Below are 15,769 nucleotides of genomic sequence, written 5' to 3'. Positions count from 1 at the left end.
GGGTGTGGCTTTTCTTTCTTTTCGGGATTCCGGTGTCGCTTTTTGTGACGTCACAATTACCCGACTTGTAGTTCAATATGAGCATTTAGTTTTTAATGGTAGGAAAGACGCTCTTGAGGTAAATGAATACAATTTTTAGCTAGCTAAACTGTAAACGTGTAGTTATTTTTAAAGACAGCTTCTCAAGGACATTAAACATCTCAATTTAGCTAAAGGTTAACTGACGTTGAAACACGTGAGTGCCAAGGCAAGATAGCTACGTGGCTAACTCTTATGCTGTAGACTAAAATCTCCTTTTGTTATTTTATTTCAACTGCAAGCACAAAATCCTATTAAAGTACGTCGACTGGAGCTACTCGTATTACTAGCACCACGATGCAGCTGGAGCTGTCCCGTGTGGTTTACGAAGGAGCTCGTTTGGGGGTGCTGAGGGGGCTAGGCAGGACTGGGCAGCAGTCCTTGGACATCCCAGGATGTCTGCTATACACTCACTTTGGCACAGTCCCCCACCTCACCCAGGACACGCTGCACACACTCAGCAACGTCCCCTCCGTCACTCAGGTCACTCTGTCCAACATGTAAGCCGATACCCATCAAACATACTCTTGCACACGCTGAACCATCTTTTACATCTAACCTGCATTCCCATCACGTCTCTTTCCAGAGCAGAGCACCAAGAGGTGTTGGAGGAGTTTAAGCATGGATTCAGGAAGTTTGCAGGTAGAATTTTTTTTCTTTTTTTTTTTTTTTTGTTTTGTTTTGTTTTTTTAATTCTGTGTATTTGACTGAAAGTGATCAGGGAAAGGAAATTGGGGACTACGGGACAAACTCATTTGGATAAATAATTCTAACAGCCTATGGCATTATTCAGATATGTTCCGTGTTGATGAAAATGTTATATATTTTATATGGCTTGTTGCTGATAATCTTCAGCTTGTTGTGCAGTTTTTTTCTAGACATACAGCAGTTTTTAAAAAGTTGGTTTATAATAAAATATATTTCAAGCAGATTATTAATTTATCCTGATAAAAACAAAAACGTGAATGTGAATGAAAGGTTAAATGTAATGGGTTACAGTTGACTTTTTAATTAATGTAATTTAACTGCTGATATTTCCTTGTATTTCTCATGTCAGCCTTCATCTGAATACAGAGGATATTGTTGTTATACACATGGCAGCCTACCTTGACATGGCCACTGGCTGCAGGCATCTAAACTTAAATTGTAATCCATTGCACATTGATTTCCTCACAACGGTGTCAAGCCAGATGTTTATTTCCATAATAATATTCAGTTGAAGAGACAGAAGGGTCGGGGGTAAACGCATGTTGTGTGAGTGTGTGGATTAGGGCTGCAACTAATGACTATTCTGATGGTCGATTAGTCACCGACTATTAAAACGACTAGTCGACCAATCGGATTATGTATGTCATGATTATTATATATGGATCTTATTTCACTTTCGGCTTTGAAATCTTGCATGAGGTTGTTAAGTAAGTCCGATGAGTGAATGTGAGAGAGATTATGATTAGCTGTGTGTATTTAAATTTGTTATTTGTGTGCTTTTTATGTAAAGCACTTTGTGCTACTTTTTGGATGAAAAGTGCTTTATCAGTAAAAATCGATTTGATTTGATAAGCACATGGGAGTCAGTGTCAGTTCAGACAAGAAAGGTTAAATTTGAATGCATTAAGGAAGGGAGGTTTTCTGTATAGAAACAGTTTCTTGTAAGCCATCTTCTTTATACATGTATATGACTTATGTAGTTACTTCTCAACACTGCATATTATTTTTCAGGCTGTATTAATTCAGGTTGGATCCTTATGGGTGTTATTGAACTTTGTTATATACTTGTGTGTGAAGGTCTTTTATTTATATATATATATATATATATATATATATATATATATATATATATATATACAGTCATGGACAAAATTGTTGGTACCCTTCGGTTAATGAAAGAAAATATCACAATGGTCACAGAAATAACTTGAATCTCACAAAAGTAATAATAAATAAAAATTCTATGAAATTTAACCAATGAAAGTCAGACATTGCTTTTCAACCATGTTTCAACAGAATTATTTAAAAAAATAAACTCATGAAACAGGCCTGGACAAAAATGATGGTACCCCTACAAAAGACTGAAAATAATGTGACCAAAGGGACGTGTTAATCCAAGGTGTGTCCACTAATTAGCATTACAGGTGTCTACGATCTTGTAACCAGTCAATGGGCCTATATATAAGCTACAGGTAGTCACTGTGCTGTTTGGTGACATGGTGTGTACCACACTCAATATGGACCAGAGGAAGCAAAGGAAAGAGTTGTCTTAGGACATTAGAAAGAAAATTATAGATAACCAATTTAAAGGTAAAGGCTATAAGACCATCTCCAAGCAGCTTGATGTTCCTGTGACTACAGTTGCACATATTATTCAGAAATTTAAGATCCATGGGACTGTAGCCAACCTCCCTGGACGTGGCCGCAGGAGGAAAACTGATGACAAATCAAACAGACGGATAATACGAACGGTAACAAAAGAGCCCAGAAAAACTTTTAAAGAGAATAAAGGTCAACTTCAAGCTCAAGGAACATCAGTGTCAGATCGCACCATCCGTCGTCGTTTGAGCCAAAGTGGACTTAATGGGAGACGACCAAGGAGGACACCATTGTTGAAAACAAATCATAAAAAAGCCAAACTACATGTTGACAAGCCACAAAGCTTCTGGGAGAATGTCCTATGGACAGATGAGACAAAAATGGAACTTTTTGCCAAGGCTCATCAGCTCTATGTTTACAGATGGAAAAATGAAGCATATGAAGAAAAGAACACCGTCCCTACTTTGAAACATGGAGGAGGCTCTGTTATGTTCTGGGGCTGCTTTGCTGCATCTGGCACAGGGTGTCTTGAATCTGTGCAGGTACAATGAAATCTCAAGACTATCAAGAGATTCTAGAGAGAAATGTGCTGGCCAGTGTCAGAAAGCTTGGTCTCAGTCGCAGGTTATGGGTCTTGCAACAGGACAATGACCCAAAACACAGCTAAAATCACCCAAGAATGGCTAAGAACGAAACATTGGACTATTCTAAAGTGGCCTTCTATGAGCCCTGACCTAAATCGTATTGAGCATCTTTGGGAGGAGCTGAAACATGCCGTCTGGAAAAGGCTTCCTTCAAACCTGAGACAACTGGAGCAGTTTGCTTATGAGGAGTGGACCAAAATACCTGCTGAGAGGTGCAGAAGTCTCACTGACAGTTACAGGAATTGTTTGATTGCAGTGATTGCCTCAAAAGGTTGTGCAACAAAATATTAAGTTAAAGGTACCATCATTTTTGTCCAGGCCTGTTTCATGAGTTTATTTTTTTAAATAATTCTGTTGAAACATGGTTGAAAAGCAGTGCCTGATTTTCATTGGTTAAATTTCATAGAATTTTAATTTATTATTACTTTTGTGAGATTCAAGTTATTTCTGTGACCATTGTGATATTTTCTTTCATTAACCGAAGGGTACCAACAATTTTGTCCATGACTGTATATATATATATGTATATGTGTATATATGTATTAAAAAGGTCTTTACTATGTAAAGCACTTTGTGCTGCTTTTTGTTTGAAAAGTGCTTTATAAATACAGTTTGACTTGATTTGATTTGATATTAAACCATGGCATTGTTCATTTAACAAAAATTAGACCAAAATGCAGAAGCAGTGTTAGCCTCAAGCAATGCTTCAGCACACATGATGCAACACAGTCAGGTTGCAGCAGCAGCAGTGTATTTACAACAGCTACCCAATGCTGAAATGTCTCTGCAATAAGCTTTTAATTTAATAACTAGAAGATCTACATAGAACATCAGAAATAATCTGATTGGATCAGTAGCGGCTCCACAAGTGAACGGATTTGGACTTGATAGATTAGGTACACTACACCTGTAGCATTGCTAGTCATTACAAGCATAAAGCTTGGGAAGGTGTATAGATGAAAAAAAACTGTTTAACTGTTTTGACTCATTTCAAATCACCCCACCAGAGTAACATGCTACACACACAATGTGCACGTTTCCTCTGAAAAGCTTATTAATATATAAACACTTCTCCTGGCTAATCTGAAATTGCAGTGCTTCTAAATAAACTATGTTAAATATTGAAAAGCTCATTACATCTGTAAGCCTATCATTTTGTTTTTAGCCATATTTACATAAGTTCCCCTGAAGAGTGACTTCATTAAGTTTGCTGTACAATTGTAGCTGTGGTTCTAAGCTTTACCTGGCCATAGGCAATTGGTTTGAAATTAGAAACGTTATTATAGTAGCACTGTTGGTGTAAACTGTCAGGGATTACAGCAGTGATGTCTGTAAAGCCCCAGAAAAGACCAATGACTGAATAACTAGAAATAATAATGGCTGCATTTGCAGTAGTTAAGCCCTTTTGTATTCACACCTTTTGATCTGCTGCTGCAGCTGGGTTTGCTGATAAGTTCATGTCACCACATTAGCGAGCCATAATGAAGCTCCGTCACCTTGCTTTTTACTTGCCCATCGCTGGCTATAGGCTCTTTGTCAGATTTTTTTTCTCAGTGGGGTGATTTGCTTTTCAGGACTTCATGAGACGTTGTTGTACTGCTCACTTCATGACCCTGCGACTCCCTGCCCGACAGGTTACACAACCAACAAGGTAAAATGAAGTTTTAAGAGTAATGCAATTTTTTTTTTTTTTTTGCTGAAGTCAAGGGGCATAACTTTGCACTGTGCTCCAGGCCCTTGCGGCATCACTAATGGGTGTAATTATGAACAAAAGAGCATCTTCCTGACCAAGCCTGCTTTTAAAACAAGAGAAGGCAGCTTCTCTTAAATAAAATTTCTGCTGTTATCAGACTGTGTCGGTGTGGGGCAGTGGTGGGCGGATAGAGCTGACGGTGTCCAAGTTCATGGCTCTCCAGAAGACAGTGCAACCGGACTGGTATCAGAGCATGGCAGACGGAGAAACCTGGCAGATCAATACGTCTCGCAAAAGGGTTCGAAAGTCAGTGGATCGGACCCTGGCTCATTTGGACGAATGTCTGGTGCTACACCAAAAATCACAGGTGACACACACATTCATCTGTCACTAAACACACTGCATTTTAACAACAGCTTGTAAAATCTCTTTTTTGGAGTCAAGTCATGCACAGCGAAGGCGCACCAGACAAGGATTGATGTATGGCCACTATCATCTAAGATTGTTCAGCAGCTGTGCTACAGATTGGGAAAATGGCAAGATGAATGTAGGATTGTCAGGTGTGCAAGGGTGCAGGATCAAGGCTGGTGAAATAATGCATTTTTCCTTTCTTTATCAATAAAAATTCAAACTGTTCAGACTACCCCACTTAATGATAGGGAGAACATGAACAGGGTTCATATGAGGAGGTTTAGGAGAACTGCTATGCCTGGCAGTGGCTCACTTGGTAGAGCGGGTTGTTGAATAATCAGAAGGTTGGCAGTTTGATTTTTGTTCCCCAAGTCAATCTGTCACTGTGTCCTTGGGCAAAAGTATGAATGTTCGGTGGTGGTTGGAGAGATCTTTGGCGCAGATTGGCTGCCACGTTTTTATCAGTCTGCCCCAGGGCAACTATGGCTAAACATGTAGCTTACCATCACCAAGTATGAGAAAGGAGTGAATGAATAATGTGTACACTCTGAAGTGCTTTGGGTGCCCTAAAAAGCCATATATACATTTAATCCATTATTATTACTATTGTTATACAGTGATCTGTTAGGAATTTTGGGTTCTGATGTTTTCATGGATGTAACTCAACATTCTACCAACCACTACTGTCCACCTAAACATTTTTTTTTATTAATATTTAATTAAATTAATATTTTTATCACTTATGCCTGTGATATAAGCTGCAGTTATGTGATGTTTTTTTTTTTTATTCCTTGACTGCAAACCCAATATTCTGTGACAAAATGAAGTGAGAAATCAGGTAGAGCAAAGTGAAATGACAGAGTACTGCAGATAATTCTGGATTAACATCATACTCAGTGAGCTGCATGATTGCTGCCCAGCTCACACACCCTCCCCAGTGTGTCTTTCTTCCTCGGGGTGTGTAGCTTCTTATCAAGTCATCAAAATCCAGACGTAATCTGGCAAGAAGCAAATGTTTCATTTAAAATGTTTGTGCTTAAAGGAAAATGTCACACCTTCAAGCCTCAATTTGCATTGTAAAAATGCTGATTTTTATTCATGTTTCTTTTTTTTCTTTCACTGGGTGTTCTGTCCATCTCAGTTTCTAATCACCAGCCTGTCTGCTTTCTGTCAGGAGTTGGATGGAGTCGGGGTGCTCGGGGTGGTGGAGGGAGGAGACATCCTGGAAGAGAGAGTACGCTCTGCCAAGGAGACGGCCAAGAGGCCCGTGGCTGGATTCTGCCTGGATGGCCTCCAAACAGGCTCCATGGACCAGGCCCTGAGGACTCAGCTCATCACTGCTGTGATTAAAGAGCTGCCCAATGACAAACCCAGGTTTGCCTGACTGTGAGATAAGTGATCTGATTACTGTTCTCCCCCAGAAATTATACGTGCTTCCCCAGTGTGTCTTTAGTGAAAATCTGTAGATAAAGGCAAGGCAAGTTTATTTGTATAGCGCATTTCATGTACCAGACAGCTCAAAGTGCTTTACATTAAACATTTATAGCAAGGCACATAAGAATTTTACAATAAAAATAGAATATTTAAAGAAACTAAAAAGAATAAAAGATTAAATAGAAATAGAACAAGCTAAAATAGAATTGGACAACAGAATGCGTACAAGCAGCTGCATATAACACACATTAATGGGAAATACATCCTCATCATCACCATCACTGGCAGTGTAGATATGCATTTAAATCTATTCAAAAATAATTCTTAATTAAAAACATTGGTAAATAAACTACTTTTCTGACCTGATTTAAAATAACTTAGCTTTAGAGTAGACTTCAGGTTTTCTGGTAGTTTGTTCCAGATATTAGTAACGTAAAATTAAACTCTGAATTATCCTTGTTTGGTTTTAACTTTTGGAATAGAAAGCAAACTTGACCTAAATGATCTTTGAAGTCTTGGTGGCTCATATGGTGTCAGCAGATCTATATTTTGGACCAGAACCAGCTTTGTACACCAGTAGCAAAACTGTAAAATCAGTTCTTTGGCACACAGGAAGCCAGTGTAGAGCTCATGAATGAAGACAATCAGTTCAACAGAACCAAACAAACAGCAGTGGCAGCAGGACAATCTGTGCCCTGATTGCAGCTGTTTTCATTTAGACTCATCAATAAGAACAAAGGGACACAAAAACATTCTGTATATAAATCCACCAGGTTAAGATAATTAATTCTTTTAATAAAAAATAAAATAAAATGATATATATATGTATTAGAAAAATATCTGTTAGTATCCGAGACATCACAAAAATGTGAAATTGTTCTTTATATTCTGATAATGTAAAGAATAATAATGATATAAATATCATTATAGATAAATAATGATAATGGACAGTAACGGTATTCTAAACAGGTAACAAGTATTTTCAACTGATAGGACGATTGTTAAGTTCTTGACCATTTGTATTGCTAATCGTGTCTGTTTCTGTGTTAAAAGATGATTCAGATGTTAAGCAGGCACAGTTGTTTGATCATGCTGGACCAATTAATTATCCTGCTTGATTAATTACGAATAACAAACCCAGCAGCTCCGCCCTTGCTCCCCCAACCCCTTCATTCTGTCAGCAGTCATTATTTCAGCTTACCCTTAAAATACCAATGTCACTTACTTCATATCATATCAGCATATTTATCCAATCATGTTCACTTATTTCTAAATGGACTCATATTTACCTACTTTTAGATTATTATTATTATTATGATAGAAGAAAAATATTATTGTATCATCTCAGATATGTGGAGCTGCTTGTTTTCTTTCATTTTGCATTTTTAATTTATTTAAAGCTGATTGTGAATTTGAATTAATAAGTGGGTTTAATTGGCATCAGTTGCCATTTTTCACAGAGAAACAACAGCCAGTCTTTGGTTCGGTTTGATTTTTGTTGCTGCCTTTTTTTTCTCAGTTTTCTATAATTTATAAGTCAAGTTTTCTGCAGCGAAAAGAGAAAATTATTGAGCCACTGTTGTTGATTAACTTCCCAGCCCTGTACTTCATAAATTGTGACAGGAAACCTTGGCCTGAGTATCAGTTATCTGTGGTTTTGCTCCTCCAGAAACCCCATAATATTGTCTGACACCTCCAGAGGTTATGGGCTGTTAACTTATTTAACTGCAAGCCCAGCCCGTCTCCATAGCCTCAGTTTGGTTGAATTCCTGTAATCCTTCACTCTGTGAGGTCTCTGAGCTGCGCAAACTGAAATGTGTAACCATAAATCAGCCATGAGTCAGCAGGCGATTGCAAATGCTTCCCCAGATGGACATTATGATAAAAGTATCCAAGCTCGTTTCTGATCCTGTGGAACAGATAATAAATGATGAAAAGTTGTTTCTGTTGAAGATGGTGTAATTTCTCTGATCACAATCTTTTTTACAGACACAAGGACAAACTTTAACGAGAAGTAGTTTTATTCAGACTAAATGAGCCTGTCAGAGACTCCTCTGGAATGCTCCTCTCCTGGAGATGCTGGTGGCTCAAGCATTCAAGTGAAGCTTTGAGGAGCAGGAGCTTTTTTTCCAGATCATTGTGAGCTTTGCTTAGTTGGCTGACCTGGAATACTGTAGGGCATCCTCCCTGCTGGTTGTTTTAGCTGGAGTGAGGTGCAGCTTCCAGCCAGAATGTGAAGAGGAGTCATTATCGAATGCTAAATTGGGCTTGACCTTGATGCCTGCAGGCAGAGTCGGAGGCAGCCAAGTTAAGTGAAAGCTCAAACACTCAAGGGTGCACATGTTGTTGTGGAGAGGAAGAGCGCTGCGGGTGTTTGTGTACGCCTCTTGTCTTGCAGCACTATGTTGCAAACATGTTATATTACTGTTAAATGCTTCCTGCTGTTTTGCTGTGTTTGCTTGTTGACTCTGAGTGTGTCTGTGTGTTTGCTTGCGTCTCAGATTGCTGCAGGGTGTCGGACGACCTGATGAGGTCCTGGCTTGCGTGGAGGCTGGCGTGGACCTGTTTGAAGGTTTTTTTCCATTCCAGGTGACAGAGCGAGGTTGCGCGCTCTGTTTTAGCTTCGACTTCTCCTTGAACCCAGAGCGCACAGGTAGAGCGACCCCCGCAGGTGTGGTGAAGAACTGTGCTGTGCAATTACAAGCTAAAGATGCATAACTGTCAGAAATAATAAAAAAAAAATAGATGCAAGGGAAGAAAATTTAACCGTTCACTTTATTCCAGCTTTGTTGTCATGTAGCATGCAATAGTAAGGATCAACTTTGTTAAATTCCAGTTATGATTACATCAGCCTGTATAATAAATGCATTGTTTCATGTGCTGTAGCACCCAGATTTCCCACAGAACAGCTTTCTTGTACTTATTCAACAGTATTCTGTAACTGTCACTCTTTTCTTACACCACAGGGCTAAAATTAGACTCTTTGTTTAGAACAAAATTGGCAGAATTTGTTTTATCCATTTCTACACTTTTATAAGCAAATGACCTTTCCAGGTAAAACTCCCTTGCCTAAGGCCAAAAAATGACATTTTTTTAATGAGATTGGGATGACAGAAACAAGCCTGGAAAGATGGAAATTGCTGGTATTTCACTTTAGGAGGTAGCATTATGTGCTTAGAACAAACTAAACCAGTTTAATTTGGGAATTTGTGTTTGGGTTCCTTCCTCAGATTTTAATGTCCCCTTAACAGAATATGAAAATTAGAACTGTATTGCATAAAATAAGTATTTTTAAGCACCATCTTTATACATTAAATAGCTACAGATGAAGCAATGAGAGAAAATTGCAGCATAAAAATATGCAGAGATGCCACCAACAGAAAAGTAGTTGGCAATGAGTGTTGGCTCATTACAAAACATGGAAATGGGCTTTGATGTTTTTAATTGCAGAGTTGCTTATAACTGATAAAACTGAACTGATGATTGAATAATGAGTATAGCATGGTTTGTTAATTTCCATAGGAGGAGCCTCTGATGTGGAGTTTAAAATGCCTGCATAGTTAATGCTTCTGATTCCTACACAAATGTAGAGAACCTCTCATCTCACGATGCTGAGCGGGGAATAACACCAGGTTCAGTCAGACATAAGTGGTTCAGTGTAAAGACCCTGCAGAGTACCTTCATCTTTTTTGTGGCAAGCAGCGTAGCCAAATCCGACAAGCGTGAGAGCCGTTTTCTAGCAGTGAAAAGGAAATAATTATGTTTATGCCTGGATATGGTGCTCATGCTACTCTGCAGATAAGGCATTAGCATCAGGAAAAAGTGTAATAGCTGGTAAAATTATTTATGTGTTGTTCCTATGTGTCCTTTAATAGCCTCAGATCAATTAAATAATTGGATGTAGGGAAATATGGACGGTGAAATTAAATCAATGTCGTCTCTCTAGCAGGTTCAGCAAGGTTAAAATTAACTGCGAACCTGTCACCTTGATTGTCATCCTTGTTTAAATGCTGAGGAAAAGCTTTGGCTAAAGTTGTGGGAAATTCGCTCACTCAACCTGATGGTGGATTTTCTGGTTAATTAAAAAGTTGCGTTAAACTCATTCAACTGGGGGAAGTTTGGCATCTGAGAGCATCTAGTGTCAGAACGCACTAATCGATTCTGCACAGGGAGTATAATGGAGTTCAGTGGAGGTGAGAGCAGCGATAGTGCCAGACCCTGAGAGAAATTTTAATTCCCCTCTCAGCCAATTACAAAACTCTCTGGGAGGGGTGTTGGCACCATTACTCCCCAGTTAAGGTCCTTTTTGACATGTCGGACCATATACTAATAAACCCCTTACTCCTGTTTTGCCCACTGCTTGTGTTCCTCAGTCACTCTATTTTCAGAATTTCCTCTTTACAAGAGGAAATCTTTTTTTTTCCTTAATGCACATATATGTTTAAATACTGAGTTATTATTTAACCATATAACCAAAATCACAGTTGCAGTTGCCTTGGTCACAGTTATTTCATTAAGGCTTTGAGGTACAAGCAAAGTTTCCACACTAGAAAGGAAAAGGATCCACTGGATTTATAGTATAATACTTAATAGAGTATAATTGGCAATCGGAATTAAGCACATTTTATGATTGCACAGCTTTATCCAGCGTAGAACTGAGGAAGTGTGAAGAAGCAATGTTGAATTTTATGTTGTTTGGAAGTGAATTTTTAACCTCTGGGAAACGCTGTAGTGAAATGAGGGCACAAATATAAAAAGATCCGCTTTCACCTCTCACAACTCATTTCCCATTGGTTACGTCAAATCAGTCCAATAATACAAGCCAAGTTTCTGTTTGAATATTTAGCAGCTGCCTTGATTAGCACCAGCTCTGTTCCTCTGGCTTTTCTTTTTTATTTAATATGTGTTAATTGGCAGCAACACGTGTGAACACCGTTCTGGTGTTCTTATACATGTGACATGTTACGTTTTTAACAGCTTGTCTTTATTTGGGCGTTAAGAAATGCTAGTGAATTTCAACATTTTTCCATAGGCATTGTCTTACTTTTTCAGGCAGGTGGATTTTCACAAGATTACTATCTTGAGAAAATGCATTATGCATCACCTGATGCAATCCATTTGTGACCCAAACGCAAAGCCTGTAGCTGATTAGGTTTACTTGGAGGACTTTGTTAATCTGATTGGCTAAAATGTGTCATTGTTAAGCCAAGCAAACAGCTGTTTTTTTTTGTTTTTTTTTTTCGACTTTCTTCTGATGACATTGAGCTGGTTTTATGTAAGTGAAAGAGTCACAGTGTGTGCATGCTGTTTCTTGTGGTTTTGTGAAGGATGTGTGACAATGATTCACCAGAAGGGCATTTAAAGATCACAGCCCTGCAACAGGGCCAGTGTCTTATCTTTTGATTTCAAAGAAAGTGATCTGGATTTGTTCCAAAATTTAATGGGTTCTTTCTTAAGTTCACATCACCTTACTTCCATCTAAGATGGAATTTAGTTCAGCAGTTTGTATGTAATCTTGCTTAAAGACAAAAAAAGACAAACAGCACTAATAGCATACCCCAGCTTCAGCTCTTTACCGTGAAGAAAGAGTCTGAAAGGCATAAAATTATAGTTTCCATCTGTTTCAGAGTCTGTGCAGCTTTCAGCCTTCAGTCTCTTTCCTTTTTGTTTCGTGGGTGCTGTTTGCTTTTCTAATACAGAACTAATCTTGAGCACAAGTTACATCTCCCTCCTTAACTTTGCATTATCTTTGGTCAAGCCTCATTTTGACCTGTTTTATTCTCATGCTTATCAACTCTCCAACACAACCAATGATAATTCCTTTTCCTATTTTTTATGCTTAATTCATAGTTTGTTGCTTGTTTTTTCTCCTTTTCCAGCCTCCATTAAACCCATTTCACTCCTGTGTTACCTTTTAATCTCTGTTACCATATGCATTACTACAGACCACTTTCCTCTGTTTTTACTCCCCCTCCTTTTTGCCTTTTTTCATTTTTATCACATTCCTTGTGTCTGCAGCTGAGAAGTGGGCTTACTGTAAATAACCTCCTTCTTGCTAAAAAAAAAAAACCCTAGCTCTTCTAACTATTCTCCATTCTTATTAAATTACTCACTTTATTATCTACACCAGATTTGTATAAAACAGATTTGAGCATTCAGAGCATAGCCAATAAACATTTATATTATAATGATGGAAAAATATAAGACACACAGCAAGGCTTACTTGGGGTCAAGGCGTTTGATTTTTACTGCTGGTTGTATATGTAGCCAGTTCATCAAAGGAGGAGATTATGCTGTGAATGGTTTTATGTTGGGATCATTGATGTGCATGTGTGTTATGGCAGTGCTGGAGCCGAATGAAGACAAGGACACAGCAGGGGAGACACAACAGAATGGCGATCTCAATTGTACTGATCAAACACAGATGACACGCTTTGAAATGAGTCTCAAAGACAAAAGGTTCGTAGCAGCTACTGTAAGACCCGAAGGGTTTCAGAAGCACTCGTGTTTGCAAAATCTCTGCTTTCATGTGTTTGATTTACATTTACAGTGACTGTTCTTGAACTCGGCTCAGCTTAAACTTTGGTTAAACTTTTACCCAGGTATCACGACGACTTCAGGCCTCTGGTGGAAGGGTGTGGCTGCTACTGCTGTAAGAACCACCAGAGGGCGTACCTGCACCACCTGCTGGTGACCAATGAGCTGCTGGCTGGAGTCCTGCTCATGGTCCACAACATAAGCCACTATCAAAGCTTCTTCAGCGCACTGAGAGAAGCTCTTGCCAATGACAAACTGGACCTGCTCAAAAAGCTGGTGCTTGGAGAGGGAGGCTGGCAGACTGAAAGAAAGGTGTAATTTAAAAGAGTTGGAGGGATATCTGGAGGAATTGCGCTTTTCAACTGGGATGAAATGGCCAGAGGCTTTACTGTGCAACGTTTTTACAGAATGAAGAGTAATAGTATACAGAGACCTTGAGAATGACTCTCTCTCTGTGTGGTTAAAGCCACAACTCTGTTGAAAAGAAGAGGATAAAAGGAACAGATAAAAGTTTGTGTGTCAGGTTTGTGCAAGAAGAACCAGCCCTTTAAATTTCTGTGTTTTCTGAGCAAATAACCAGGATGCTATCAAGGTTTAGAGACAGAAGTGTGTGTGCGTGCACTCTCTGAATTAATCTGTATGAAGCAGAAACTGTGAGGATGGACAGTGACTTCTTATTGTGGCCTCTCATCGACAGCAGCACATTCTTGAGATTGATTAATCAGTAAAAAGTATTCCCTAAATCCATGCTGCCTTTCTCCTGTTTTACGTAAATAGTTGATATGTGAAATATGATTTCCTGAATGCTTTTTAAAAATCCTTTCAGATGTTAATAATTGTCAGGTCTTACTAATGAATCTATTATTATATGTGGTTCCTGAATAGTTTTCAGTCTTCTTCACTAACTAGCGCTTATGATGGGCTTGTGCTCTGTGCTGAAGAAATCCACATTGCTCGCTTGTTAACAGGCGTTCTGAGATGACAGCTCCACCTTTCCTGCTGCTGAGAAAGGATAAAGATGAGATACAGATATGGGTCTTTGCTGCCTCCAATGCAGTGACGGAGCAAGGCTCTTTTTTGAAGATGAGGGGATATAATTGACTGCTAGACCGTACAGATGTCTGTGGGGGACAGGGGACAGACTGAGGGAGAGGAGAATGTGTCAGATTTATGAAACGGCAATGAAGATTTTTTTTTTTTCTTTTTTCACACTTCGGGTTACCTTAACTGCATCCAGTCTTATAAAAAAGTAGGTTGGAGGATTTGCTGTCATCAGTAAGTAGGCGCCCTGCATACCTTAAAAAAAAAACAAAACAAAAGCATAAAAATGGATTGGAAAAGATGAAACTTTATTAGTGCATTTGGAGAAATGAGTGAAAGGCAGAACAAGTTGTGACCTCTGGACAATGTTCATTTTAAGGTCTTCTCTGCAGCAGACTGAAACTATCACAGGAAAGGTTATAAAGGCAATCCCCCAGATTAGCCGGTAAAAATAGAAAAAGAAGTGATTGGCTGTTGCCCTCCTTTTCCTGGAAAACTGCAGATGTTATATTCTGAGGTATTTCCAGAGAAGTGAACAGAACAGCAGTTTCTTTAATGTGCATCTAGATACTGAGATACTGGAAGCAAAAGTCTTTGCAGCTAATCCACATTTAGTAAATATGAACTGGTTTCAATTTACTGTTAAACAAGTCTAAACTTTAGCCAGTTGTCCATTTCTTGGCCCCCAGAAATGCGTGTTCAGCACATAACTGTATTAGCAGAATTTGTTGCTCAGGTAGTTTATAAACCAGAGTTCAGTCTTTCCTCCAGATATACACAGAGTGTGCAATGTTGAGACAATACAATTGGGTTGCATTTAGTAAGTGGAAAAAAATATCTGCATGTGTACACATGTGAAACAACTTCAGGATTAATTTGGTCCCAGATCAAAATGATCAGATTTAGTACATATCTCATTTTCATTTGCAGTCCCTTAGCAGCTTGGCAGATTAGTTAATACGCAACAGCAATTCCATTTTCATAAAATAAAATAAAAAAATAGAAAACAAGATTATCTGGAAGGGAGCATGGTACCTGTATATGTCTTTCAGCATTTATGGATCCTTCCCAGATGTGCAAACTGCCATTTCCATTGGCACTAATGTACCTTCATAAAATAAAACACTGGCTTTTGAAACACTGGTAGCAAGCCAGATGCTTCTTTTCCTCTGTTGTCTGGAGGATACTGTGTCCATTTCTGAAAGGAATTTAAAATTTCAAGTTGTCTGATCACATACCAGTTTTCCACCTTGACTCAGTCCATCTTATTTGACCCAGAGAAAACAAGCAGCACGTGGGTCTTCTTTGCATGACTGTTTAACCTGCACACTGTATTTAGATGGCATGGCAAAAATGCATTCACACAATGATTTCTGAAAGCTGTGCTGAGCCCGTACAGTAATTTCCATGACAGAATCATGTCTGTTTTTAATACAGTGCTGCCTGAGGGCCAAAAGATCAGCTGTGCAGATCTCTCTGCATTTGCAACACAGTAAAAATATACTTGCATTTTTCTGCAAGGGAGCCTTCATCAGAGCTTCTTCTGATATACAAGTTTGTTTAAACACTAAATACAAAGATTATAGAAATCACAAATAGAAATAGAAAATAGAGCTAGACATAG

At 38.7% G+C, this 15,769-nt stretch overlaps 1 protein-coding gene across 2 annotated transcripts; it reads left to right on the top strand.

The window, feature by feature from the left end:
• Window positions 1–23: 23 nt before the first annotated feature.
• On the top strand, window positions 24–13,851 carry qtrt2 (queuine tRNA-ribosyltransferase accessory subunit 2). Of its 2 annotated transcripts, XM_041967836.1 has the most exons (9): window positions 24–118; window positions 321–578; window positions 665–720; window positions 4,604–4,680; window positions 4,880–5,089; window positions 6,308–6,507; window positions 9,069–9,238; window positions 12,912–13,026; window positions 13,170–13,851. In XM_041967836.1, exons 2-9 carry the CDS (start codon window positions 376–378, stop codon window positions 13,420–13,422), a joined length of 1,284 nt encoding a protein of 427 aa, XP_041823770.1. In that variant the 5' UTR covers window positions 24–118; window positions 321–375; the 3' UTR covers window positions 13,423–13,851. The 2 variants fall into 2 exon arrangements, with proteins under 2 accessions (XP_041823770.1, XP_041823771.1); XM_041967837.1 differs by having other exon boundaries at window positions 26–578; window positions 9,069–9,220.
• The last annotated feature ends 1,918 nt before the right edge of the window (window positions 13,852–15,769 follow it).

Source organism: Melanotaenia boesemani, chromosome 18, assembly GCF_017639745.1.
Source record: "Melanotaenia boesemani isolate fMelBoe1 chromosome 18, fMelBoe1.pri, whole genome shotgun sequence".
Classification (NCBI taxonomy): Eukaryota; Metazoa; Chordata; class Actinopteri; order Atheriniformes; family Melanotaeniidae; genus Melanotaenia; species Melanotaenia boesemani.
This window is presented reverse-complemented; position numbering and strand designations above follow the sequence as displayed.